The 26,878-nt window shown below is 39.3% G+C and overlaps 4 protein-coding genes across 5 annotated transcripts; 1 reads left to right on the top strand and 3 right to left on the bottom strand.

Moving 5' to 3' along the window:
* Window positions 1–1,307: 1,307 nt before the first annotated feature.
* mvk (mevalonate kinase) lies at window positions 1,308–10,958 on the bottom strand. The gene is made up of 10 exons (XM_017413644.3): window positions 10,616–10,958; window positions 10,253–10,400; window positions 9,638–9,782; window positions 7,235–7,390; window positions 5,976–6,079; window positions 5,821–5,866; window positions 5,573–5,663; window positions 5,047–5,166; window positions 3,806–3,959; window positions 1,308–2,092 (listed from the first exon to the last, which is right to left on the bottom strand). The coding sequence occupies exons 1-10, from the start codon at window positions 10,691–10,693 to the stop codon at window positions 1,941–1,943; spliced, it is 1,194 nt and encodes a 397-aa protein (XP_017269133.1). The 5' UTR covers window positions 10,694–10,958; the 3' UTR covers window positions 1,308–1,940.
* A 159-nt stretch (window positions 10,959–11,117) lies between these two features.
* On the top strand, window positions 11,118–13,226 carry mmab (metabolism of cobalamin associated B). Its single transcript, XM_017413673.3, has 9 exons — window positions 11,118–11,277; window positions 11,450–11,511; window positions 11,581–11,674; window positions 12,325–12,382; window positions 12,470–12,542; window positions 12,635–12,732; window positions 12,809–12,873; window positions 12,953–13,012; window positions 13,086–13,226. Exons 1-9 carry the CDS (start codon window positions 11,174–11,176, stop codon window positions 13,168–13,170), a joined length of 699 nt encoding a protein of 232 aa, XP_017269162.1. The 5' UTR covers window positions 11,118–11,173; the 3' UTR covers window positions 13,171–13,226.
* Window positions 13,227–13,326: 100 nt separating this feature from the next.
* aldh3b2 (aldehyde dehydrogenase 3 family, member B2) lies at window positions 13,327–17,363 on the bottom strand. Of its 2 annotated transcripts, none has more exons than XM_025005379.2 (10): window positions 17,077–17,363; window positions 16,473–16,668; window positions 16,257–16,367; window positions 15,862–15,982; window positions 15,695–15,780; window positions 14,831–14,912; window positions 14,372–14,761; window positions 14,116–14,282; window positions 13,936–14,035; window positions 13,327–13,802 (listed from the first exon to the last, which is right to left on the bottom strand). In XM_025005379.2, the coding sequence occupies exons 1-10, from the start codon at window positions 17,127–17,129 to the stop codon at window positions 13,603–13,605; spliced, it is 1,506 nt and encodes a 501-aa protein (XP_024861147.1). In that variant the 5' UTR covers window positions 17,130–17,363; the 3' UTR covers window positions 13,327–13,602. The 2 variants fall into 2 exon arrangements, with proteins under 2 accessions (XP_024861147.1, XP_017269163.1); XM_017413674.3 differs by having other exon boundaries at window positions 16,473–16,674; window positions 17,077–17,362.
* Window positions 17,364–18,116: 753 nt separating this feature from the next.
* ube3b (ubiquitin protein ligase E3B) lies at window positions 18,117–26,821 on the bottom strand. Its single transcript, XM_017413980.3, has 27 exons — window positions 26,310–26,821; window positions 25,959–26,128; window positions 25,751–25,868; window positions 25,428–25,487; window positions 25,232–25,336; window positions 25,042–25,138; window positions 24,856–24,941; window positions 24,621–24,703; window positions 24,407–24,512; window positions 24,194–24,314; window positions 23,922–24,099; window positions 23,348–23,514; window positions 23,085–23,252; window positions 22,815–22,986; window positions 22,523–22,641; window positions 22,316–22,430; window positions 22,114–22,213; window positions 21,909–22,028; window positions 21,637–21,813; window positions 21,423–21,533; window positions 21,191–21,328; window positions 21,031–21,096; window positions 20,902–20,960; window positions 20,584–20,766; window positions 20,365–20,476; window positions 20,180–20,272; window positions 18,117–19,772 (listed from the first exon to the last, which is right to left on the bottom strand). The coding sequence occupies exons 2-27, from the start codon at window positions 26,117–26,119 to the stop codon at window positions 19,581–19,583; spliced, it is 3,207 nt and encodes a 1,068-aa protein (XP_017269469.1). The 5' UTR covers window positions 26,120–26,128; window positions 26,310–26,821; the 3' UTR covers window positions 18,117–19,580.
* Window positions 26,822–26,878: the final 57 nt, after the last annotated feature.

The raw sequence follows: 26,878 nt of genomic DNA, 5'->3' as shown, positions 1-26,878 counted from the left end.
GCTGTTTCTGACACAGAAAACAGACAAAACATGCACTTTTCACAAAAAAACAAAAACAAATGACAAATAGTGATCCAGAAGCCTATAGATGTGAATGCAAGTGCCCACTGTAGATATTAACATACCGAATCCCCATTAGCAAAACCACTGGACATCAGCATCATGATATCTTGTCAGCCAGATCTAATTCTGTATTCAATCTTAATGGTTCCTGACAAGCATTTCACCAGTTGACAGGGGACCAGAGGGAATGTGCCACAGTGTGCAAGACCACTCAGCAAATTCACATTTAGCATTTCATTCCTCCTGCTTGGACAAAATGAATTATTCATCCTCGCTTCACTCGCATTGATTCATCCAGACAAAACTCCCTAAAACACCCGAAATGTTAAATGATTTGTACATGCCCCTCCTCACCGAGGGGGCAGCGCAACTGTACCTCTCTAATTCTGACATCCTCCTTATATCCTTGACCCCTTTTTTCCTCCCTCCATGAGTAATCTGAAATAATCTCAGGCCCTCCTTAGATTCTATTCATCAGAGCAGAAAGAAGCAGGCATTGACATTGATATAAAAAAAATACCATCTGTGCCTTGCAGGGGTAAAAAGAAAAAAAAAAAGGGGCTGAAAGAAAATGAGACTGAAAATAAAAAGAGGGGGGTTCAAATAAAATTGGCTCCGTTGTCTCTCTCTTGTCCCCTCCGCCTTCCCGCCCCCTTTTTACTCTCCTCAATGCCATTTCAATTGAAAAGCGCAGTGGTAATTAAATTCCAGCAGGGGTTAGGGGCAACTGTGCAGCACGCTGACAGGGGGGCTGCCCTGACATAAAGATGACACAATTCAACAGGACAGAGGGGGCACCCGGCTGAAGAGGGGAGGGGGGGTGACAAATGCCGTTTATTCACATCCACTGCCAGATTTAGACTACTCAATCTTCGTGACATTTAAAAAATAGAAATTGAAATGGATATTCAAACTGAGCTGAATCCCACAATGACCTTTACCACAAATCAGAGATCCTCGAAGCAGACCGGTCTCCTGCTTCTGTGGTATTTACAGCATATTATGTGACGCTTAGGAGGATGAGCAATTATGAAGGAGAATTTGGGGAAAGCTGTTGTGAATCCGTGTGTGCGTTAGCAAGAATGTGTAACTCAGAACGATGCTGGTTTTGTTTATTCACATTATAATCCAGAACCTCCAGAGAGGCCTCGCTCTCCTGCTGTCCCCCTTTCTCCACCCTCTATTAGCAGAACAACACAACCAGTTAGTATTTATATGAGGGGGAAAAAAAGCCCAGTCATGGAAATATTTACATCATTTTTTATATTTCAGTATTTAGTTGGATACCTGACTCCAGTTTGAAGTGCCATTTATGATAAGTACAATTTGAGCAAATTGTTTTATTTCAATTTTTTGTGCTTACCGAGTTTTTTTTAAAAAAAAAAGAAAAATATCTCAACATAATTACATTCATTACTGCAGATATCCAACATTATTCCATGTTGAAAATGTTTGAAATTATCTCCCGCAGTCTAATTCATCAAGTCGTGCTGCTTTTAAACATTTGCAGAAAATTTTAATGGAATTCTGACAAAGCATTAAGTTTATTAGAGCGCCGAAATGTCAATAAAGATTTATTTAACAATATTTGTTTAACTCTGCTGCCATCTAGTGGCCACAGCTCTTAAAGCACGAGTATCGTGTAAGTCAATGAGTTTGTTCACAAAACCAAGATCCAGTTGATTATTGTTAGTAAAATAAAATAAAAATCAATCAAGAAAATCTGTTAACATTTAAAAAGTCTGGTTCAGCTCCACTCAGAGTGAAATATGTTCTGATTGTCTCAGCTCACAAAATTACTTCATTATGGGTCTTGAAGTTCCAACAACAGAAAGCCATAAGGTGTGTCCTTTATCCTGTTTAGCCAGATGTGCGCTCTAATAACGGTTTAAAACCTCCAGGATTTCGTCCTTGATGTAGATGAGGGAATGCTGCTGCACACCTGGACCACCGATACTCGTTTCCCAGCAGTCGAAGCCGCAGTCTCTCAGGTCCTGCACTGTGCTCTGAACAATCAAGGAGTCAGTTTCTACAAGATAAACAAACCAGAGTCTATTAAAGTCTCAAAAGCTCAGATCAGGATAAAAATACTCTGTAAGTCCAGCGGACGTGTCTAAATGGGCTCCAGCTGTGCCTTTGAGGGCGAATTCTCAGTTTCTCTCTCAGCAAAAAGGAAAGAAAAATCCAAACCCTTCAATCAATTAGCTAATAGAAGCAAACAAACAAAATGGGGCCATTTGTAAGATTGAGACAAATGTCTGGTACGACCCCTGATCTCTGATGCTAAAAAATGTAAAACATCTGAAAAAGGACCAGCACCAGCTCAACAAGCAATAACACTTAAAACACATCCAGTTCAAACGATCCAAGCAGAATTCAGACGCAGCTTCCAGGGGTAGAAATTAAATAACTTAGTGCCTCTTTTAACTCAAAGAGGTTTACTCTCAGGACTCTCTTAGAGCATTAGGGTAGACAGATAACACTGTTTGGAAATAACTGCATTTCACAGAGAAGTGCTTGAGAAGAAAACAAACAAAGAGCATTTGGAAATTTATTTAGGGGGATTTATAACTTATTAAAAATGCAGTATGCTACAGGCTGCAGGCATCAACAAACACTGAGGTTATTCTGCTTGTTTGCTTTGTCAAAGAGAAGTTCATATAAAGTTTCCTTCTAAATTGTTTTACAATTGTACCCACACACACACACACAGAGCTCGGTCTTATAAAACCTTCTGATTTTCATCACTCTATGTCAGAGAAAAGAGTTTTAGAAAAACAACATTTTTTTTGCGTCACGGGTTGTCTTTGTCCCCGCAAAGTAAATTCATTTAACAAACAAGTGGTGACAAGGAGGTTATTATGACTAGTAGAAATTTGATTAAAAAATTAATTTGTTGTCAGACAAACAAAGAAACAAAAGCCTCTTTCACAAAACACTTCAAACCGGGACTTGGAGATGAACCAGTTTTCATCATTTTGCCAAGATTAGTTTCAGAATTTAGCCTGGTGGATTTATAAAGTTAAAATGTAAAGTATTGTCTGCCTGGTATGTGTCATCAAAAAATTATAAAAAAGAAGGCCTTTACCATTGTTCGAAGAGGAATGAATCATTAAAGTCTTTTGGTGCAAAAAAGTGCAGAAAGAATGTTTCAATGGAGAGAAAAAAAAGAGGAATTTAATCAAATACCAACAAATTCTGAAAAACAAACATTACAGCTTCTGTGAAATGATGGAAGATGAAAAGACACCAACTTTTACAACTGCAAACATACCTCAAAATCCACAAAGGACCATTTGAAAAAGTACAAGATGAATGTTTTGCTGTGGCCCTCACAGCAACTCTGGGCAAAGACTTGAATAGTCTTCTAAAGAACAATTTATGTGAGAAAGAACTTGCAAAAACTAAAAGATTCTTTGCTGCTGCAAAAACTCATGTATGAGCTGTGACATTTGCCAAAGGGAGTGTCAAGGCCTGTAAATTTGTTGTTATTTTGAAACTGTAAACAATGGGAAATTACAAAGTGAACGTGCTTAAAAAACATGTTTGTCTGTTTTAAATTCATGGCCTTCAGTCATTTATCTTGTCACAAAAACAAAAATGTAGATTACATTTGCTCCAACGTCTGCTCATATGGAAGGTCAATGTTGCCGTTCAGTAGATGAAATAAAGCATTTAAATGACAAGGTCAAAAAAAAGAATCTATGGAGCTTATAGTACACTCGGCGTTATTGTGCATCACCTGGTCTCAGGAGAGTGATGCCACAGCCTCCTCCACCTGCGCCTGTTAGCTTGCTGTGGAGTCCTTTGGCCAGTGTGACTCGGCACAACGTGTCTAAGGCAGGGTGCCCCACACTCATCACGTTCAGGTGATGCTGGTTGATGTCAATAAGCTCCTAGAAATAACACATTTAGCCTGTTATTAAATGTTGTTACTTTTCAGCTGCAGCTTCGATTATATGTGGAGTTCCACAAGGCTCTGTTCTCGGACCTGTTCTGTTTTCATTACACATGTTGCTTTTGGAGTCCATTTTTGGAAGACATCCCCTTCGCTGTTTTGCTGATTATATTACATATATACAGATTTTATACCTGTGTATATGCATTAATCAATTTTGTTTTTGTAACCAGGTTGTTGTGTACTGCAGATTTCTGCCCAGGTCCCCCTTGAAAATGAGATCTGGATCTCAATGCGGTTTATCTGGTTAAATAAATTTTAAAAAAAAATTAATAAAAAATATTCTGATCTAGTTGCCCATAAAAATAAAAGCTAATGAAGCTTTTGTTGAAGTGTATAAATCTCATCAAGAATGGATGAATCTAAAATTCAAATAAATTCATTAAAGAAACCAATTCAGTGGTCAAAGCAAGTTTTTTTTCCCATGATGTTTAACCACGATAAGCCCAATTTCTTTATCAAACATTTTGAAATAACCTATTTCTGCTTTTAATACAATGCATATAAATTGTTGTAACTCCTTAAAGTCATGGATCAATCAGCATTTCCTTTATCTTCTGCAGGTGGAACAAAAAGCTGCTGCTCGCGTTTCTTTTTGTTTTTTTTAATGAAACAAGAAAACACGATAATACTAGCGTTGATCTCATTTCATTGGTTCCCTGTCCATTACAGGATTGATTTAAATATGTTAATGTGGATTTTTGAGGTTTTTAATGGTCTGGCCCATTCCAAGAACTAAACACAAACAGTAGAGGATCTCATACTTTTCTACTTTTAGCTTCTGGCTGGCAGTGTGCTACCTTTAACTAACCTTTGGCTAGTTTTAGCTACTGCTCTGTGCTTCCATTGTGCCTCTTTTAGCTTCTGGTCTGCTTGCTTTAAATTTAACAACCCAGTTTCAGCTTCTTCAGCAAATTTCAGCAAACTCCTTCAGGACTCAGCATTAACACTGCATTTTTGGAGGAGATGCATTTTCTCTAATTCCTCTAAAAGAATAAATTACCCAATCTAGTAATAACTTGTACCTCTAGAACGTTGTAGTGCTCCCCTGTGATAGGTTCACAAGTCATGTCTGTGAGGACTTTCTCACAAGTGCAGGAGATGGCATCAACTGAGTCGAGCACAGGGATCATGATAGATGGAAACTGAAGGAAGAGGAAAACAAAAACAAAGGATCAATTTGACCAGTTCCAGCCTTATTTCTGCACAGAACTTGTGTATAAAACAAACACGTGTGTAGATTTGGAAATCTCCAGCAGTTACTGATGGACAGCTGCGTACAGATTGCATATTGCCACGTTTGACTTTGACTGTGCTCAACATTGCCACAGCGTCACGTAAGCACATCTCTGTCTGAGGTGGAAATCTGCACACCTGCTGATGTCACCAAGGCAACGGCACACAGGGATCCTGGGCAAGAGTTTAATTTTAATATTTTATGGAGGCACTCAACCCCATGCTCTGGAGTATCAGCCACGCAAAAGCACTGCCTATTATATTAATTATAGTGTCGGCAAGTAACACACGGGGGAGGGAAAAACCATTTAGTACCTTGTTAATTCTGTCCTTCACCCTGGCAACAAGTACCTTGGTGCTTCGTGGTACTTTGGTGTTAGTGAGGAGGATTCTTAATAATGGTACCCTGGAAGTAAGAAAGACCAGAGTTCATACAATCTGGATTTTTTTTTTCTTTTTTTATACACACACACACAATATTTTGCTCCTGTGAGCCAAAAACACACACACTATGATGTGTTTCAATAAGTATTTAACCAATAAGTGTTCATCAGTGTCAGAACCTGCTCAGTGGTATTATCTTCCCAGCTAAGAACCTCAGCATGCCGCCTACATGAAAATAAAATTAAAAATTATTAGATACATAATCATATGATGATATTCAGCTGTGATGATGCAATATTCCTAAAGTGCAAAACATCCCAGTTTCCTGCCTCACCCCACGTTCCCACAGCGTTGTCTACTCCTGAAGGGTTTCCATGGATGATCAGCTCCCCTTGAAAAGCCCAACTGTTGATGAGCTCCAGGTCCTCCTGACACCACCTAGAGACAGAAAAAAGTAAAGAATCTAAAGTCCAAATAAACAAAAATCAACAAACCTGAGCGCAGACACAGCTGTGCTTTTGAAGGATTTGCAGTTATGGAGTCTGAATCTCCATCAGGTTTTATAGAAATAAACACTTAAGTACTAGAAATGCATTAAAACATTACTGTGTTTACATGACTGCTTTTAAAATGCTTCACAATAAGTCATAATGTTAAAACAATTATCAGTAAAGCCAGCGGACACATTTAAAGGAGCGTACTTAAACTTTCTATTTCATCTAAAGCAGTAAAAAACAAAAATATAAATATATATTATATAAAAATATAAATAAACTGGAAAAGAGAATTGTAATTATAATAATATTTGCTCATCTTGAATCACATTTTTCAGGAACAGGCAGGAACATTTGTGTGAATATGGGGATACATGAATACCAAGATAATCTGCACGTCTGTGAACGCATCATTAGTGGTTAATAATATATACAATTTGTTTGAGCAGCATGTTGTATATTTTAGATTAAACATATTTGTCTGCAGTTCAGACATGCCATTTACTTTATTTGGAGCAGTAATGAATTAAATAACAAAACATGGCCTTGTATATAATAAACTATACAAACCTATTTTTTGAATTCACAAACATAAAAACATCCCAAAAACAAACAAGACATACACAACATGTCAAAAATTATTAATACCACAAAGGTTTCAAAAAATAAATTCAATAAATAAATCACATACAAACTACATGCAAAAATCTGGCAATCAGATAGACCCCCACTCCATTAAATACACACAGCCGGTGCATGGAGAGTGCTGGGAACATTATAATGACAGAATATGTGTGTTTATTGTAACAGATATTATCATCACAATATTCTTCAATAATATCACAATCCCATGTTTTCCTAATATCACCTAGATCTATGGTAAATAACTCAAAATGACATGCTTGCCCATGTTTTAACATTTTTTTAATGCTTTTGACATCAAATAAAAAAAATTTAAAAATGTAAAACATCAAACCAAAGACCTTTAGGGAAAACAGAACACACTGTGTGACGTGTGTGAAGAAAAATCTGCCACATTATATGCTTTGAGGTGTAATGGCTTTAAACATAGAGTTTAAATACGAGGGGAAACCCTTACCTGGCTGTGTGCTCCCACTCTTTCAGAGGGGAAGTAATGGTTCCTCCTGCACAGAGCAGAGCTGCAGCCAGACACACCGAGTAGGCAGCGCTGGACCCGAGTCCTGCTCCGGTCGGTAACTCTGACCACGCAGTCACCGTCAAGCTGGGCAGCTCCCTGAGAATACAACCACAAATACAGTTTTATTTGACCTAAATACTCTACAAATGACTAATTACATCTGTTAAAAGATGACAGTATAAATGTATGTATTGTCAATTTAATTCCCAAATGCATCCCCAAAACAAAACCCATGGGCATCACTATTATTACAATCGCACTAACAGGCAGAGCTACATTGTATTAATGGTGTATACAGTGTGTAATGAATAGATACCCATTAAGTTCTTTATGCAGCAGAAACTTTTCTGACACTTCTGTCAATATCTGTCAGAGAGGCTGTTTTCAGGCAGACAGAAGAATACTCTAAACTAATTGTCCACTTCTTCTCTCAAGGGAAAAACACATGCAGACTTGTTAAAGGGTGAACAGTGGCCCAGTGCCTGACTCTCATTAGTGGCCATCCTGTCAGAAATCCTTCACCTCTACGAGACATGCCAGCGCTGTGTCAGTGTCGATTAAACCCTCCAACGACCTGCAGCTCTAATGTTCCCGAGCACCTTTACAGCTGCTGGAGCCACCAACATCCTCCTCTGTCTGTTCTTATTGTCTTCACTTCAACAAAGGTGGCTCGCTTTACTTCTAAGAGAAATGCTGCGTTAAAGAGAAGGACTTTTTTTTCTTCAAATTAAACACAAAGTAAAAGTTCTTAAATGTGATTAAAAACTTCAAAAGTTTTAAATTACTCATTCATTGTGTGAATGCTGATTTAACATTCACACAGTTGTTGTTGTTTTTTTCCTGTTTGTAATTTCTTCTAGATGTTTTTCAGCATCTAGTTACTTCAGCAAACTTTTATTAATTTTAACCATTCAGGCATCAAAATGTTCAGTTCATTCAGGAGATGAGCGTCATGACTTTTGGTATTTGCAACTCCTATAATTTTTAAAATATTTTACTTTATTTAACTTTGTTTGGATTCATTTAATAAATGTGGATTTTTATTTTAGCTGGTTTTAGATTTGTGTTTTGCTAATTTTAGCTTTTAGCTGCTTCTTCTTTCAGCTGTTCCCTTTTCAGGGGTCTCCACAGAGAGTCCTCCTCCATCTAACTGTCTTCTGTGTCCTCTGTCCTCACTCCAACTCCCTCCATGTCCTCTCTGACTGCATCCATAGATATCCTCTTTGTCTTTTTCCTGGCAGCTGCATCTCTAACATCCTTCTACCAATATAGCCACTGTCCCTCCTCTGCACATGTCCAAACCATCTCAGTCTGGCCTCTCTAACTTTATCTCCCAGTCCTTCAACCTGTGCTGCACCTCTGATGACCTCATTCCTAATCCTGTCCATCCTCGTCCCTCCCAAGAAGAACCTCAACATCTTCAGCTCTGACACTTCCTATTCTGTCTCCTGTCTTTTTGTCTGTCCCACTGTCCAAACCAAAAACTAAAAAGTTGGCTGCTCTCACTACTGTCTTGTAAACCTTTCCTTTGACCTTTGCTGCCACCTTTTGTCACAAATCACTCCTGAAACTTTTCTCCATCCACTCCATCCTGCCTGGACTCTCTTCTTCACCTCTTTACCACACTCCCCATCTTCCTGGACAGTCAGTCCCAAGTACTTGAAGTCCTACACCAAGGACCTCTGCTCCTTGTAGCCTCCCACTCATTCACACACAGATACTCTGCCTCACGGCTGACTTTCATTCCTCGTCTTTCAAGTGCATACCTCCACTTCTCCAGGTTCTCTTCCACCTGTTCCATGTTCTCACCACAAACCACAATCTCATCTGCAAACATCATAGTCCACAGGGATTCCTGCCTGACCTCATATGTTAGTCTGTCCTCGATGCACTCCCACCTTCACACTGAAGCACCTCACCACTGTCCTGCTGACTTGTTTTTCTCTACGTCTGTGGCCCTTCCTCCTTTCCTGTTGTCATCTAAAAGCACACAAATAAACCCGAAGCAGAGTGAACTTTTCCCAATATTCAGCACAAAATGATTCTTTTAATAAGAACTTTAACACTTTACAAACCCTATAAGAAGCACAAGCTAATAGTAGAATGCATGCAATAGCAAGACTTGTATGTAGCAAAAATGTCAAATTATGAGTTTTTGCTCCATATTTGCCTGTGTTTGGAGAGTATCTGCGAGTAGAAATCAGATAAAATAAACTATTTCTGCTTTTTTTCTTACAAAGGGTTGTGTGAATTGGACATGAGTTACCCATATCTATATAAAACAGCTTTAATGTATCTAGTTTCTGTAAAACATGTAACTCATGGGACAGACAGACACCTTACCCTGATCTAAACAGTGACAGGTAGATGTAAAGGAAGGCTAAGGTGGCCGTGTTGCTGCTGTCCAAATTTCCATCAGTTACACCTAGAAATTCCCGCAGCCGCTTCACAAGTTCAGCATCCAGACGCTGTGCCTCTTCCTTTTTATCTGGTAATGTTATTTTTTTTTAAAAATCACACAAACACACATTTTCAGCTGTGAGTATATAACATAGTACATAAACACGTCTTGGATAAGGAGACCCACTGAACTTCAGTGTTGGTCAACGAATCTAAAAGCAAAAGGCTGCAGGTCGAGACCAGGTGTTGGAATCTATTTCACTTTTATCAAAAGAAAAAGACAAGCTCATAGTATAATTACCTAGAGAAATGTGAACGCAAAATTTAAAAAAGATCATGAAAAAACAATTACATTAAACATTAAAATCATAGTATTTCTTGAAGGAATGGACACTACGCAACTTACCTACATTTAAAAAATGTTTCTGAAAATAAATTGGACACATCTACTGCGCCAAAATGAATCAATAAGTCAGTGTGTTAGTGTGTCGCTGGTGTAACTAAACAAATGTGGTGTTAATACGAGACACTGATCTCTTGTTCTCCACCAATTCTTACCGCCTAAACAGGCCAGAAGCTGCTTCAGCTCAGACAGGTCCCAGCAGAGGAAGGTGTCAATGTTTGGGAGGTTGATGCAGACTTTTCCATTGGATCTGGCTTTTATTTGCAAATATGTTCTCAGGTTCAAACTCACAGCTAGAGCCACCTGTAAGAAACAGGACAACCAAATAACAGATCACAGTTCATTAATGCATTTCAGAATCACCGGTTTTAACAGATATATGGCGTTAATTATTGAGTAAGGAGTGTGTGCTGGCAGCACAACAAAAACATAAACACTGCTAATCTTAGTGCAACAATCAGAATCATGCAGTTATATAAAATTTATCTGTCATATTCTGGTTCTCTCATACAGGTTACCTTTCCGTGAACCACAGCATGCTCTCCGTGGAGAATCGCCTTCCCAGGAGCAGAAACCAGGCAGTCCCTGACCTGCATTTCTGTGAGTTTTCAGTCAAAAATGACGCGTCCTAATCAACTTTACAGACAGCATTATTATCACTGCAGGCTTAGCTAATGTGCTGAGACAGCAACAAGCAGTTGGCAGCTCCGCCACGCAGCTACTCTTCGCGAACGGTCGAGAACTACTAGAAATTTGACGACATATACGTATTTTTAAAAACACTTCCTAACTGGTCTAAAGTTTGACTACTTCACGCGACGAGTGACAGAACTAAAAACACGACATACACGCAGGAAAAAAGACGAGGGTGGATTTGACTCCCACTGTCCAATCAGCGCCGCAGATAATAGAATACGTTTCCTTTTGACCAATCAGCGTCCAGCAACCTGTTACGACGTGATGAGTTGACCAATCACGCGATGGAATCGTAACGCCTTTTAACTACGGACACAGCAGAGGGACAAAAAGCAAACATACACAATATTTACATATTGCTGTTAGCATTTAGCTTAAACATGACATCGTTTATCATTAAACCTTCTCTCCTCCGCTGTTTTGTGCGGACTCGCAGTTTCATAAGTGAACATCAAACACCAAAAATATTGTGTTCAGCTAGAAGGTATTTATAATTCTCTGTTGTGTGTTAAAATATATATTTAGAGTGTATTTTTTTCATTTCGCTGTCTTTGCACTGTTGCAAAATTACTCAATTCTCATATCTGTTAGCAAATATAGAGACAGTATTATGAAATGCTTTCTAAAACAATTCCTGCTCTTCTTTTTCTGAACAGTTATGCCACTGAAAGAGATAACAACAAGGCACCTAAAATATACACTAAAACTGGAGACAAAGGTAATTTATCTAAAGGTTTAGCTACATCAAAATAAATTTACAAAAGCTGACTCAATTCTTTCTGTTCAGGTTTCTCCAGCACATTCACAGGAGAAAGGAGGCCAAAGGAAGATGGTGTTTTTGAAGCACTGGGAACTACAGATGAGCTGTCATCAGCTATAGGGTAAATTGTTTTTAATCCACTGTAACACATTTTAGTTACATAAAATGCAGGGAAAAGAACAGAATAACAATTATATAAGCAGGAAAAACAAGCATTTACACAGTTCATTAAATGCAAATTGTAAGACTAGCAAAAGCAAATTATACAATAATGAAATAAAAACAACTAAAAGGAATCATTAGCAAACAAGTCTTTGGTCTACTATTAAGTTTTGGTGTAGCATGTCATGAAATCAAGTTTCTTTCCTCGCCTTCCCTTTTTAAATGGGTATAAATTCACAGATCTAATAAGTTTTTAAAGTTCTCTTAGTAGAATATCTATTAGGTAAAATATATTCTATAGTGTCTTTAATGCTACTAACTGCTAATTGAGTATTTAGGCAGATACACAATTTTTATTAAAGGGAGATAAAAGAAAATAATTGCATTTTGTCAAACTGAGTTCAATATTTCTAACTTTTCCTCAAAATATTTTGCAAACCCTATGATACCTTTAAGCTGCTACTCTTTATTGTGTCTTTTAAAAATATACATAAGCTAGAGTTGTTGGAATAATGCATTTTTGACCATCAAGTAAAATGTGATTACAATAATGCAAGTCAGAAACTTGTTTTGCCACCAATTATGGTATAATCCTGTCTTGTGTTACAGGTTGGCCAGAGAATTTTGCCTTGAAAAAGGTCACACCTTCACGTATCAGCTGGACAAGGTTTGATTTTTGTTTTTCATTCATTCCCACTTGAGAGCCAACATTGTTCAGTCACTAGAGAAAAGAGTTTCTTCTTGTTTATTGCAGATACAGTGTGTTCTACAAGATGTGGGGTCCAATATTGCTACCCCTCAATCATCTGCAAGAGAAAATCATTTAAGTAAGCAAACACTGGCTTTTATTTTCAATCTTTTGACCTTTGTTCTTAAAGACATTTGAGGTGGGGCGTTTCTTTTCTTTCATTTTTCCAAGAAAGAACAAAATTCAGCGCTCAGTCCGTTACAGACCTGGAAGCCTGGATTGATCATTTTACAGAGGAACTCCCAACGCTAACCAACTTCATTTTACCAGTAAGCCTGTTTGTACTCCTGTGTACATGTTCCTATGGAAGTCCAGATTTTCATACATCTGGTTTGCATTTCACAGTCCGGTGGGAAGAGCAGTGCAGCTTTGCACTTAGCTCGGACAGTCTGCCGGAGAGCAGAGCGCAGGTAAGCTTCAGCACATTTGTGGTTTTAAAATGAGCTTGTTTTACAGTTACTTTGTCTGAACACATCTGTCCTTTTACAGTGTGGCTCCGATTGTGCGCTCAGGGGAGGCAGACCCAGATGTTGCCAAGTTCCTGAACAGGTCAGTATTATGCCTTCAAATATGTTTTTTCCTCTCTACACATCTGATAAAATGTTGTAATATTTTCACGCAGGCTGAGTGACTACCTGTTCACAGCTGCCAGATATGCAGCCATGAAGGAAGGCAGTGAAGAGAAGATCTACAGGAGACCTGAATGACCTCACCTAACATCAGAATCTCAGTTTGTGTTTGGGATGGTGGGTGCAGATAGTTCAGTTACGAAGTAAACGCAGAACAAAAAGTGTTTTCTTATTCCGAAGTATTATTCTTGGCATGGGATATCAAGTCAGAATAAATCAATTAGATGATACATGTACATTCAAAATATTTATTAATAAAAATTGTAAACATTTTTCTATATAGACAAACAATAATGAGTAAATCATTGATTCTTTCATTGTAATCTCACACTGATCCTGAAGATTTTTTTTTTTTAAATATGTTCCTTGTTGGATGTAGCCCCACCCCAGTGAATTTGGCCCTTACGTGTTAATTCACCAACAGTGTGTTAGACATGTTTATAACTTTCTGTGGGCGTTGGCACAGCGGGTTTCATTGCAACATGGTCCTATCATCCTCCTCCCACACCGTCACATGATCTGACACCAGCCCTGACTCTTCTGGGACAGGGTACAGGCCCAGGTCATTAGAGACAGATTGCGGTCTTCGTAAGGCGGGTAACGCAGATAGGTGACACACTCGAACCGTGTGCCTCGAAGCAAGCATGCTTTTCTGTGAGAGAAGGTGTCAAAGCTGTAGCGGCCATGGAGCGACCCCATTCCACAGGCACCTGGAAGAAATAAAAACGTCAGCTACAGACAACGTTAACCCTGCGTTAAATGTGCAATATACATATATATATATATATATATATATATATATATATATATGTGTGTGTGTGTGTGTGTATGTGGCAGACTTACCCACTCCACTGAAAGGCAAAGCCACCATCAGGCTCTGCAAGATGCAATCATTAGAACAAAAGCTTCCACTTGAAGTCTCGCTCATCAGCCTCGAAATGACCTGCGCTGACACGAACACATGATCACAATATGCACTGGCCTGCTGAGAAACTAATGAAGACACTAATTTTAATCATGTACCTTAGTGTTGGTGGAATATGCGTACACACAGAGGGGTTTCTCTTGCTTATTAATAAAGGCAATCGCTTCCTCCACATCATTTACTGTCAGAATTGGAAGAACTGGACCAAAAATGTCCTGCTGCATGATGGGATCTGATTCTGCCACTTCTGTCAAAACTGTTGGGGCTTCAAATAGAAAATAATAAGATGACCTAAGCACACACAATGAATCTCTAAGTGTTATTTTGTGCAAAGTCTGTAATAAATGTTCTTACCAATATACTTCTCTGCCTCAGTCACCTTCCCACCAACCACCACCTTGCCAGATCTCCACAGCATGTCTTTTGTACGGTGGAAGATATTTAGATTGATTATGCGGCCAAAGCTGCGGGACTCTCGGGGATCGGGACCATAGAACTGCATCAGGCAGCACTTCAGGGCCTGCACCAGCCGTGCTTTTACATCTGTGTGGCATAAAATGTAGCTGGGAGCCGTCAAGCTCTGACCTGCATTGTGGAACCGTGCCCAAGTAATGCGCTGCACGGTGGTGGCGATGTCACAGTGCTGGTCCACATAACACGGATTCTTTCCTCCCAGAATCAGGGTTACAGGGGTTAGGGTTTGAGCTGCAGCCACAGCAATCCTGCTTCCCTCCTCTCGGTTTCCTGGGGAGGGACAGCCACGTTTAATGAATTTGATAGTCAAGAAGTGTTTGAAGATGATTAAACGTTTACCTGTAAAGAAAACATGGTCGAATTTGAGCTCCACAATCTCAGGCAAGTCATTGACGCCTGCTTGAATCACATGGAAGCACTCCTTAAGGAAAACAAGAATTTTTCTATCAGGCATTTCATTTTTACTTTATGCAGACTGTAGCTAACAAGCTAATAATCAAATAAACCAAACAGATTACAATTTTCAGGAGCACCTTGGGAAGAAAAAAGGTCTCACCACAAGATGGCTCTCTTTATACAGAATTTTAAAATGATTCTGCTTGATGCCACAGTTAGTGAATAGTTTTGTTTTGACTGCAGTACATCAATACACACACATACCTCCTCTCTTCTATATTTCTGAGTGAAATTTACTTCTGTTTAAGTCTGACAGCTTAAGTCTAAAAGAAATCTTAAACGAATACCATATTTTAAAAACAGTGTTGTTGAAAAGTGAAGTGGTCTTTTTTAAAATTTTGCTGTGTCACAAGAAGCATGATGAAGTCTGCGTCATGTTTTAGACTTTTAAAAGTTTACAAACAGTTTTTATACAAGGAACTCTCCCCTCTAAACTTTATGGTTTTCTTCTAATAATCAACTGCTTACACCTCAGATTTACCTGACGTCTCAAATTCAGAAAGTTCAAACAAGTTCCAGAACAGTAACATGCTTAACATTTCAGCATTACCATTTATGATAAACTTACTTTTTTTCCAGTTCTCCTTCAGAGGGATTTTAGTTTGTGAAGTACTTCAACCTTAGACCGTAAACACTTTTTCCTCTGCTGTCCAGAAAGCTACACAACCAACCCATCTCCGTTTGAGATGTCAACACGTTTTGTAAGTTGTTAAGACATTTGGAGTAGTTCTCTGCTTTCTGACTCACATTGTCCAAGTAGAAGGGAACGAGACGATAGAGAAGCTCTGCTGTGTGCACAGTGTACTCTGAGGGACTGATGAGTGCACAGTTTCCTACAGGAACAACAACAAAACATCAGCGGTGGAGAGACGCTTCAAACCCGTTTGTGTTTGGTTAAAAACTCAACTGATCACCTGCTGCGATGGCCCCAACCAGTGGCACCAGACACATTTGGACAGGACTGCACCAGTTCCCCATGATGAACACCACGCCCAGAGGCTCACTGATCACCAGACACTCATCCAAGGTGGTGGACTGCGCAAGACAAGTTCAAATTTAGGTTACAGGTCAAGCCAAACTCCCACAAGTCTGCAGGTTCAGGAAACGGACATCATCCCACTGAATTCTTAAAAGGTCAAGGCAATTTGAAGGTAATCTGCTTTAGTAGGCTAGACATAAAACATTTCTTTGTAGCAGCCAGACTGGTTTTTTTTACCAAAAAAAAAGGTTGTGTAAGCCTTGAATAATCCCAACCATGTTTTTATGACAAACACTTTTTGTAAGATAAGGCAACAAACCGCGATCTCACCAGGTTCTTTTCCACAGACTGTGGCTGCATCCACTTCTTAAGGTTACTGATGGCGTGAAGAGCCTCATTCTTGACCGTGATCAGTTCAAACACAACTGTTTCAAATCGTGGCTGACAGAAAAACAGAGAAGGCAGGCAAATAGGCCGAGAAATTGTCAGTTTTTGTAGTCAGAAGGATGAGAAATAATTACTGTCAGAGCCAGAACCAGTCCTCACCTTATGAAGATCTCTTCCAAGAGCGTCAACAAAGTCACACTCGTGTTCCTCCAGCATCCTCACCACGGCCTCCAGCTGGGCCAGCCTGAAGCCCTCCGTCAAGGTCCGTCCAGCCTGAAAGGCAATTCGGGCCCTCCTCAGCAGATCCACACACTCCACAGGACAGGTTTTAAAACAGGGCTCCCCCAGCCTGGTCCTGGAACTGACAGTGATCAACACTACACTACATTCACTGAACACATTTTTAATCCTTGACCTTTTGCACGTTAAGCAACCATTCCTCTGACACACATAGCACACCTTTATTTTGTACTCATGTTTCCTCTAGTTTTAAAATCTCCGGTGTTTGACATCTATAATTAAAGTAATGGGAAGTTAAACCTGGACACCTACTCAATAAAAATCCCCCCAAATCCTAATAACTCAGGTGATGCTCACAAAACTAACAATGCTGCAGTCATAATGTTCAACTCATCCACTCTGAGAGACAAAGCAGATGTTGTCCACCTATTTATTTACAATAAATATACACATTGCATACAGGCTACTTTAGTTCAGATCATCTAATTTTCTCCAAAAAACGGTTCAAATGAGTTGTTTTTACCTGCGCAGCGCTTTGAACCATCGGCTTGGAGAAGGACTCGGTGGACTGCTCATGGTTGTCTTTGAGGTTCGGGCTGAAACAGCAGGGAAAGCTGCGATCACTGGTGTGAAAAAAAAAAATCCTCACAAAGAGGCCCGTTCAACTCCTCACGGAGAGCAACACAACACGGCAGTGAGCTCAGAGAATTTTGAGTCAAGATTTACACCATAATCCATGCAGGGTAATTAGGAAACCCAGAAAAATGCACACATGAAACTCCACCACCTCCAGTTTGCCTGTCTCAGATCCACAGTGGCTCCATGGCAGGACTCAACAGGTGTTTTTAATTAATAATTTATTGAAGCTGGAAAGAATAAAATGCCCGCTTTGCGGTAATGAGTTAAATGATTTTTATAATACTTGATTTAACATTACAGGATGGCATAAAAAGAGTGTATTTTACATGTAGATAAATCTTGCACGAGTCTTTTCAAAACACTTAAGATTCTTGAGCAGCCAATTTCAAAGACACACAGAGAGATTATATTTTCACAGGAAGAATGGGAACATTTTTTAAGTTCATTTTTATTGTTTCTTGTACTAAAAGATTGGAAAGTCAAAGCCAGCGTTAGCGGTCCACTGGAACAATTAAAGTCCACTCTTGACATCATTTTAAAACATGAGTGAGCTCATAAGAGACATAAAACAAGCATCTGAGGTATCTTTCATCTCTCTTACACAATACATACTCACTGTAGTGTGTAAAAAAAAAAAAAAATCATTTGCAGTGTTTCCTATTCTTGTTCGTAAAGACTAAAAAGGTGCTAAACCGAAGTATGATCCTCCTCTGATTTGTCAGATTTGAAACTCTTATGAGTAGATAGAAGATAATATCCAGCGTTATTCATACATATATATATGTAATGATAGCATTTTCATTATAAATCATTTTTAACTGTTTCCACACGTTAGTGGCCATTGTATAACTAGTTAAATTAGTTACTAACAAAAGTATCCATACTCATTCATAACAAAAAAAAACCTTTTTTTGCATAATAAAGAACTTGATAAAGATTTGCTATTTTTACTTTCTTTGAAGGAAAGTTGCAGTCCCTTGTCTGGTAAAAACAAACTTCTTTCCCGTTCTGAACCCTGTTAAAAGTAATATTTAGGCTTCTAAAGTCACATTCACTTTCTTGTCTCTTTCTTTCCCCTCCAAACAGCCGCAAACCCCAAAAACAAGTGCAACGTTTCCAAGGGAACATCGTCCAATCAGTCAGTCAATGACATCATTTCAAAAGGTTGCCAGACCTCAAAGTTGTTGTTTTTTTCCGCATGGCTTGAAAAGTCCACAAAAAATCAGCGAGAGATCAACTTAAACCGTCCATGGTTGCTGTGGTGATAGTACAGAGGTTGAGTTATCGCTTTGCCTTGTTAAGAGATGAAGTCCAGACCACAGTCCCCATTTTTTATGGCTTTTGTTTCCAATTTATGCCGTTCTTGGTTGGAGCTGGAATACGGTCACACGTGTGATAGCAAAGGGGTGATGGCGAAACATGAGGCACTAAATCAGAGGTGAAGTCAGAATGGTTTCCTAGCTTAAAATACACAAACTCCCCATGTTTTTAAAGTGTTGAGCAGAGCTGGATCATATGTGCTACTCTGCAGATGCAAATATTGATAAAAACAGTTCCAGTTCTTTGTTGTTTTTTTTTTCTTTTTCTTAAAGGTAACTGATGCTACAGCAAGGACATCATCTTCATATCCAACAATAGCGTGATCAGACTTTTTAAAAATGTTTCTTACTCCGTCAACATAACTGAGGCCAAGGATATTTTCCCAAACCTCAAGAGAATATTAAAATCAGAAGGCTGATGTCCTGTGGGTTACTGCAACAGGGAGGTCAAATGCACTTCCTCAAAATGGGACACAAGGTTAAAGTTGCAGGACCCTTTTTCTGAGCCAACTCTCCTTCAAAAAGGTTAAATAAATGACTTTGTCTTCTTTAGTAAAAGATGCTTTTTTTTCAGAAAAATGTTTAAATACTCATTCAATATTTGCTTAAAGTTGCCCGGATGATGGAATCCAAACTTATCCGTGTATTAATGCCTCGTACAGTTATACTTGAGCGTGTCAATAATGTGTCTAATGGCTTGCTCTGCGTCTGTATTGCTTTCCAGTTCTCTTCAAAGGGTGGCGTTAGATCCAAGAATGATTCTGTTAAGCCTGAGAAACAAAGATCTAACCATTGTATATCTATATGTGATATATTCACTTTAAATAAGATGAGGCGGGGGGGTTAAAAATAAACTGTGTTGCAGGAGCTGTATCCTTTTTGCTTGGGGAGATTCAGTAGTTTTCACTCCATCGGAGCTCAAGAAGAGCAAAAGAAGACTATCAGTGTCTTTCTTGATTCCCCCCGTTTATTAGACTGATGGCTGCAGTCCAGGTAAACTGAGCCTCTTGCTTGGTTCTCGCTGTTGTAACACAAGCCTCCTGTGCAGATTAGCCAAATGCAGCAAGAGTTAGGAGAGCTCGAAGCCCGTGTTCATGCTGATGGCGTAGCGCAGTTTGTCGCGCAGGATGCTCTTCTTGCTGTAGTTGGGCAGCTTGAGCAAGTTGAAGCACGTCGATGAAGTGGGAAGTCGACCGCCGGGCTCCTTCTTTCGGATGGTGAAGAAGCCCCTGAGGACGCTGCCGAGGGTGTCTCCAGTGTCCTGCATGCAGCGGGCAAAATGTGAAAACCGAATGCATTCATCAGGGCACGTATAAATTATTTTTATTATTCAGGTGCTGACACAGATTCTGCTTTTTCAGTTTTCAATCAAAACTAACCGAGCTAAATATTGTGCTGAATATCAACTTTTTAGAGTGTTAATATTAAAAAAAGAACCACAGTTTATTATGATAAAAAGTAAAATAAAAAACACCTTCTTTATAGTTAAGTTTAGTTATAAATTTTTACAAATAGGGGAAGACCTCCAGTTCAATTCCTTAAAGAAAAGCTCAAAATATTTACTTCTGTGCCATCTTGGCTAATTCATTTCTAATCTCTTTTCATATATTACATACTATCGGCATCTGGAAACACTTTAATGTTTTTTGGGGGGGAGAGGGATTTTACCTGATCATCAGAAACTTCCACACAGCGGATGGAAAAAGGTGGTTTGAGGTACGCAAAACCTAGAAGAGGTGGCCTTGAGCAGCTGGTAACAAACTGTTGAAAATATTTAAAGACAACAGATGTTATACCAACTAGTGGCAGCAAAAAAAAAAAGCATCTGGTTGTGTAAAAAAACAACAACATACTTTAAGGAACATTGCTCTCTCTTCAGCATTAAAGTCACTAGACAGGATGTCCCACAGCCAGATGATGACACGATGACTGCTGTGAAAACCTCCGTAGTAGACGGTGTGTTTCCTGAGGAACAGAAGAAGACTGATGAGCGTGTCGTACGGGCCTTTATCGAATCACACTGGTCTCATTGGACGAATAACAAAAGATGACCGAAGTAAAAAGCTTCATACTTGAGATCATCTAGATCAATCTCAGCGTTATCTCCTGAGATAAGCCGCTGAACCTCGGGTGTGGAAAACATGTGCAGCCACTCGGGATTAATGATGCTGCGGAAGCCCCGAATGAAAGCAGCTGTTTGCTCTTTAATCTGCGTGTGCATCCGGAAGTGAGCCATCAAATGGATGTAGCTGATCCTGCAGAAGACGGAGAAGACAAACCCAGATGCTGAACATGATTTCTACTGAGTCCTAAACACCTGGCCAATGAGACCTTTTAAAATAAAAAAGGATCAAGATGTTTATATTTGAGCTGAATCTTAATTTACATACTTGTTTTCATTGGTGACTGGCATTGTCTTTCCTCCAGGTATCAACTCATGACAGACAAGCTGTAAAGAAATATTAGGTATTGTGAATTTTAAATATGTGATAAGAGTAAATTTATGTCACCATATTTACCTGCCCCATAACGTCTTCATCATACGACAACGTCAGTCCCAGATCCCCCACATCTCCATCATAGCGCTGACAAAAAAAGGAATTGACATAAGAAACTGTGACTTACAGATAAAAGTTTGATGAATAAGAAAAATAATGTTTCAAGTTAAACTTGTCAGACCTTGATGGAGGTGAGGTTTTTGTAAAACTCTGAGTCCAGTGAGGGGAGCTCATCAATAGAGCTGTAAAAAGTGCTGTGATGGTGGCCCAAGACTTGACTGAGGAAGAAGGAAGCAAACGGGACGTCCACGACAATTCCCTGAGAAGACGGACCAAACATTCATTGAGGATCATCCCGGCAGCAAAGTCAGAGCCAGAATACAGAGTGATTACTTTATGACAGGAAAACGTACCTCATAAACAGCTTTCCCAAGCATCTTCCCTACAAACTCAAACAGCTGCAAATGATTCTCGTGGATGTAAGATGTAGGTGAAGGATATAGTCTTTCATTTCCGCTTGTCGTCTGATAAAAATGAAAAAACAGAAACGGCATCAAACCAAACAGGGGAATTTGACGGGTGGGAAATGTGGGGGTATATTTATGGCAAGATGTTTGTCTGGGTTACCTTGAACAGATTAAGAGCGGGATTGAAAACTTTCTTAATGATCTCCTCCAGAAACTCTTTGAAAACGCCATCTTGATCGATTCCAGCCTCGTCCACACCGAGGTCGTTTACGAACTTCACTCGAATGACCCCTTTTATAGAATTCACCGGTAACCTGCGGAGCTGGTCGTATCCGTCCTTCAGACAGGGAAATGAAAGTGTTATTATATACTAAAAGGGACACATCATCATTTGTTGCCATTACAAAAAACACAAATCTTCTGACTGAATACCTCCAGCATCCGAGAACGACGAATGGTAATGTGGGTGACGTGGGGTGAGGCAGAGCTTGTTTCAACCAATCCTAAACTTTCTTTTTCCTTTGTGACAATGTTTCTGAACAGCAGCACCCTCTGAAATGAGGGAGACGTTTAATTGCTACACAGGAAGTGAGAATGACATCAACATGAATGACAAAAAAGCATCCTATTGACTCACGTTTTTATGTGGGATAACATGTGGGATGTACTGCAGTAAAAGCTGAGCTCTCTTCTTGCCTTTTTCCAGTTCTTGGAACAACAAGTTAGGCTTCAAATCCCTGAATGCACCACCAGAAACATTGATCATTGAACATTGAATGTGAAACCTTAAACTGAAGGCCAAAATGTCTGCCGTCAATGATTTGGAGTTTTGTGTTTACTTGCGGAGCCAGTGGTCATCAGGAGTGAAGCGCCGCCTGCAGTCTCGTTCATAAAGCACCATCAGCCAACCGTGAACACTGTGGAACAGCTCCAGTTTCTCTCCTTTTGCATTTTCTGTAAAACGCAAAATATGTTTTAAAAAAAAACAGTTTTCAATCAAATGAGGTACAACCGTTGTTAATTTTATGACAGGTTTCCACACTCACCCAAGATGCCATCCCAAATCATCTTGAACACAAATGTGTTCAGAAAAGAGGAGATGGTGATGAGCTCTTCCAGTTTGAAGGAGGTCTGTTCTTCGTACACTTCAATGTCATCCAGAATTCTGTGAAATTCAATTCAGTTTTTTTATATGGCATCAAACCACAAGTCATCTCAAAGGAGTTTACAGACAGAGTTCAATCCAAGTGCAAAACAAGGATGCTCAAAAGAGTGTCACAAAAATTGTTAACATTTAGTCCATCTTATGCTAAACCCTGTAGAGATGTGCAGAATTACGTTATGAGGTGACGTGAGCAGTCACAGAAGAGCATGAGCATGGCCAGAAGCTGTTTGGACTCTTCCGTGTCGTTGTTCAGGCACTCCATGAAGAGTTTGAGGCCCCCCTGAGGTCCAAGCTCACAGATGAAGGCCCACAGTTTGGGCAAAAGGTCATCCAGATGTGTCAGACCTGAAAAACAACCCCCCCCCCAAAAAAAGAACAGGGCCACATGTCATTATGCTCATGTACAAGTGCATAACACCAGAAAACGTTCAATTGTTACTGACCAGTGAGAATCTGGAGGCGTATTTGCGTCAGTGTGGACAGAGCAGTCTGGTAGAGGACGCAGATGCTGCACACTTTCTGAACTTCAGCTGAGTCAACTCGCTTCCCTCCGACTGGTTTCAGAATGTTTCGAACTGAAGCTGACTTCTGAAATGCTCTCTTGAAGAGATCTTAAAACAACCATAACATTGCATCTCGTCAGTAAAACAAACAAAAAAAGACTGAAGGCGTTTTCACAGAGCATGGTTTGCATTCCTTAACTTACTTTTCACTGGCAGATTGTTTTGAGATGTGCTTGGCTGTGGGGGTGGAGGAGTGGGCTCCTGACTCTCCAGCTTTTTGGAGAGGACATCACTGAAGAGCGTCCGGATTACAGACACGCCCCACAGGTACTGAAGTTGTTTGGTGACGAGTGGCATCGACTCATTTAGACTTAAAAGGAAAGAAGACAAAATCAACTTGATATCTGTTCAACAAAAAAGTATTCAGTTACAAAAAAGTTGTTTTCAATTAACCCTTAAGTATTTTAAATAAATAACAAACGACATATATACACCTCTCTAGAGCCCAATGCAATTTATATAAAAACAAAACTGAGCAAAGACAATATTTGTGTCAGAGGTTGCAAAATAGATCTTTACATGAATGCTATCAATTCCTTTAATTTTTGTGAAAACAAATCATTTTTAAGGAAGTGGTTATCAATTCTTTCTGAGTTTTACAAACTGTTTTTTCCTCTTTAAGAATCAGGCAGATTTAATTTGTTAAATCATCTTTGAATGCTTGACATTATAAGGCCAGTTCAGTTTACAGGTAAAGTATTAGAGATTTCCACTGACCCGTAGTCTACAGTTTGAGAGAACCAGCCCAGGACGGGGTGCCAGTGGGTCAGGTTGGACTTCTTCTGTGACACATATCTCTGGCAGTAGGACAGCATGTCAGTCAGGTCCTTCACAAAATGGTTGGCCTCCTCTTCTGTGACTTTCTCATTCAGGTAACCCAAGTAAATCAGGTTGCCTGGCAAAGAAGAGAAGGATGGAGTCATGTGGGAGAAGTTAAAAAAACAGATTGAAAATACAAACATTTGTTTTATTCATCCAATATACCATACCAAGTAAGCAGAGTGTGTGGCTGCCCTCAAGACACACGCAGATGTCCAGACACTGTTCCTCCCGACTGAGAAACAAAATGAACTTCCGCAGCAGTTCATGCGTCTGAATGGATGCCATGCACTGTTGAATCAAAGCAGATATCAGGTCAAACATTTCAGATTAATACATACAGTTTTCGCAATATAACAAAAACACAAAGCAAAGGGTTTTACCTCTGGAGTCAGCACATTAAGGTGGTACACAATGGCAGGAACTGACATGATGTGGATGAGGAATGATCTTAGCAGGTTGTCTGAGAAGTGAGCAGCAATGACTGGCCTGTAAAATATTAGGTTCAGAATAAAAAGGAGTCTAGAAACAATAAAAACAGCTACAACAAAACAGCTACTATGGTGCTCCCTCCACTGAATTAGCTCAGGAACTTACCTCAGTGACAAAGTAAAAATGGCTGTCAGAGTTCCTTTGGAGAGGGATGGTTTAGAACGAGCCAAGCCATTGGTCAGCAAAATCTAAACATAATAAATGTTATAAATGTTCACATATAACATGTATTTTCAAATAAAAAAAATCAGCTGAAACGAAAGTGTAGGGAAAAAAAGATGCCCCTTCTTATCATTTATTGTTTAAAAAAAATGTACAAATATGAAATGTAATGGTCAACCTGCAATATTGAATAGAATCCCTTTTGATTGAGATGGCCCATGATGTTTTCACAAATCCTCGTCAAAGCAGGTCTGAGAGCTTCACCTGCAACATTGATGGGAAGTTATGTATCTCTATTATGTTTCTCTTTGAAAAAAAAGCATGTCATGTGATAACAATAGATGTGTTTCTACTTGAGACTCACCTTTCGCTCGGATGATCCGCCACGTTGACGTATCAGTGAAGGTCACCAGCATGGTGAGGTACAGTGTGACTAACTTGTTGTCTTGAAGTATGTCTGGCTAAAAAAGTCCCAAACATGACAGCATGATGTACAATTACAACAATAGAATTCAAATCAAAACCTATTTTTCCAACACCTTATTAGGACTAACCTTTAAATTTTTCAGTAACTGACAGCAGGTCCACAACACATCTTTAATCTGTTTGAGCCAGGGAATGGTGAGGTCTTTGGAAAGAGCCAAGGAAACATACCAGACCTAAGAACCAGATTTGAGAACATTCACTGAGAGAAAGACAGATTTGAATAAATGTTTGTTATGTGGAATGTATCTACATAAACACACTTACTTTAGGTTCGTTTTCCACCTCCATGCTAGCCAGAATAGCACGACAGAGCTTCTCAAATCTCTAAAAATCGTAATTATAGTTATTTCAAGTCACACAGTTATTGACAAATTAAGAAAATGTTATTTTATTAATGACTGGAGAGCCTTTTAAATACAGTATGTGTGCAAATATGCAGGTGAGTGTCTTTTTTATATTGCTGATAAGAAATTGTCCATGGAATGATAACGTACAGTATTTTTTTAATGAAATATATGCATGTGACTTCCAACCCCCACATGTACTCCATATTTGTTAATCAATGTTAAAAACAGACAGGAACTCACCGTCTTATCATCTTGGCTGTATATGAACAGTAATTTCCGAACAATTTTGAAAATGGAAAGAGCATTTCTCTTTGTTGTCCCGGTTTCGTTGGCTTGAAAATAGTCATCAACCTCTTTCCTGGGAATACAGAGTAACTTTCAAAATGTGAAATTAAGAAACATTTACTTGTTTGAATTTAAAGAAAAAAAAACAATAACAGCTCTTCACCTTATTTGCCTCTGGAGCCTGCAGCGACAAAGGAATCTCCTGACCAGAGCTTGAATGGTTGCTGCTGCTTTCTCCTTCTCTTTATGTCCCTTTCTTTCCTCTCTAGCCTGCCTGGCTTTGTCCAGGAACTCGGACTTGGAGCTTTGAGGGACACTAAACATTTTTTCACCCTAGAGGTGGGGTACCCCCCCCCCAAAAAAAAAAAAAGAATGCAAATCACTTAGTGCTTCTGAAATCTGTACAATGGCATTAATGGTCGTTTTTAAAATAGCGTCACTGTCGATATCTGTTTTTTTTTACATCTCAAAAAGTTGGATAATGTTGTTTATTTGAATCTATTCGGAAACTTACCTGTGACACTGACGGGAAGATTTTGTCTGGCCTTTAGGCTCACCTGACGCTATACCTTCTTAATCATTTGTCTGTCCGTGACATCCAAACAGGAGGAAGGACAAATAATAAGAGGACTAACTTGGCATCTTGTAAAGCAAGTAACGACAGAGTGAAGATAAAGCAAGCAGCGATGGTTAGCTCACACGGGGACTACTTCGCAACTTGTCGGCTTGATGCTAACTATATGTTAATATTTTACATACATTTAGAGATATTAAGCATTATGTTGGGGTGATGTTAATTCCCGTATCGATGTCAGGTTTTCTAACGCAGGGAACACACCGCTTTGAAATGTAAACAATGAGATGAGAAGCCTACATTGACTGCAGCCATTAATCCCTTGTGTCGCATTAAATGATTCCGGGTAACAATAATGTTCACGAACAAGTTGCGATACAAAACTTCACAATAATAGCAAGTGTGGGACTAGCCAATTGATCGATGTTTTGTGTAGTAATAACAGTGACTTTTGATGGGGGTTTGTGTCGAATATAGATTCAATTTAACGTGTTGGGTGGGCACATCAG

Source organism: Kryptolebias marmoratus, linkage group LG1, assembly GCF_001649575.2.
Source record: "Kryptolebias marmoratus isolate JLee-2015 linkage group LG1, ASM164957v2, whole genome shotgun sequence".
Lineage (NCBI taxonomy): Eukaryota > Metazoa > Chordata > Actinopteri > Cyprinodontiformes > Rivulidae > Kryptolebias > Kryptolebias marmoratus.
Note: the sequence above shows the minus strand (reverse complement) of the source record. Positions and strands in the feature narration are given on the sequence as shown.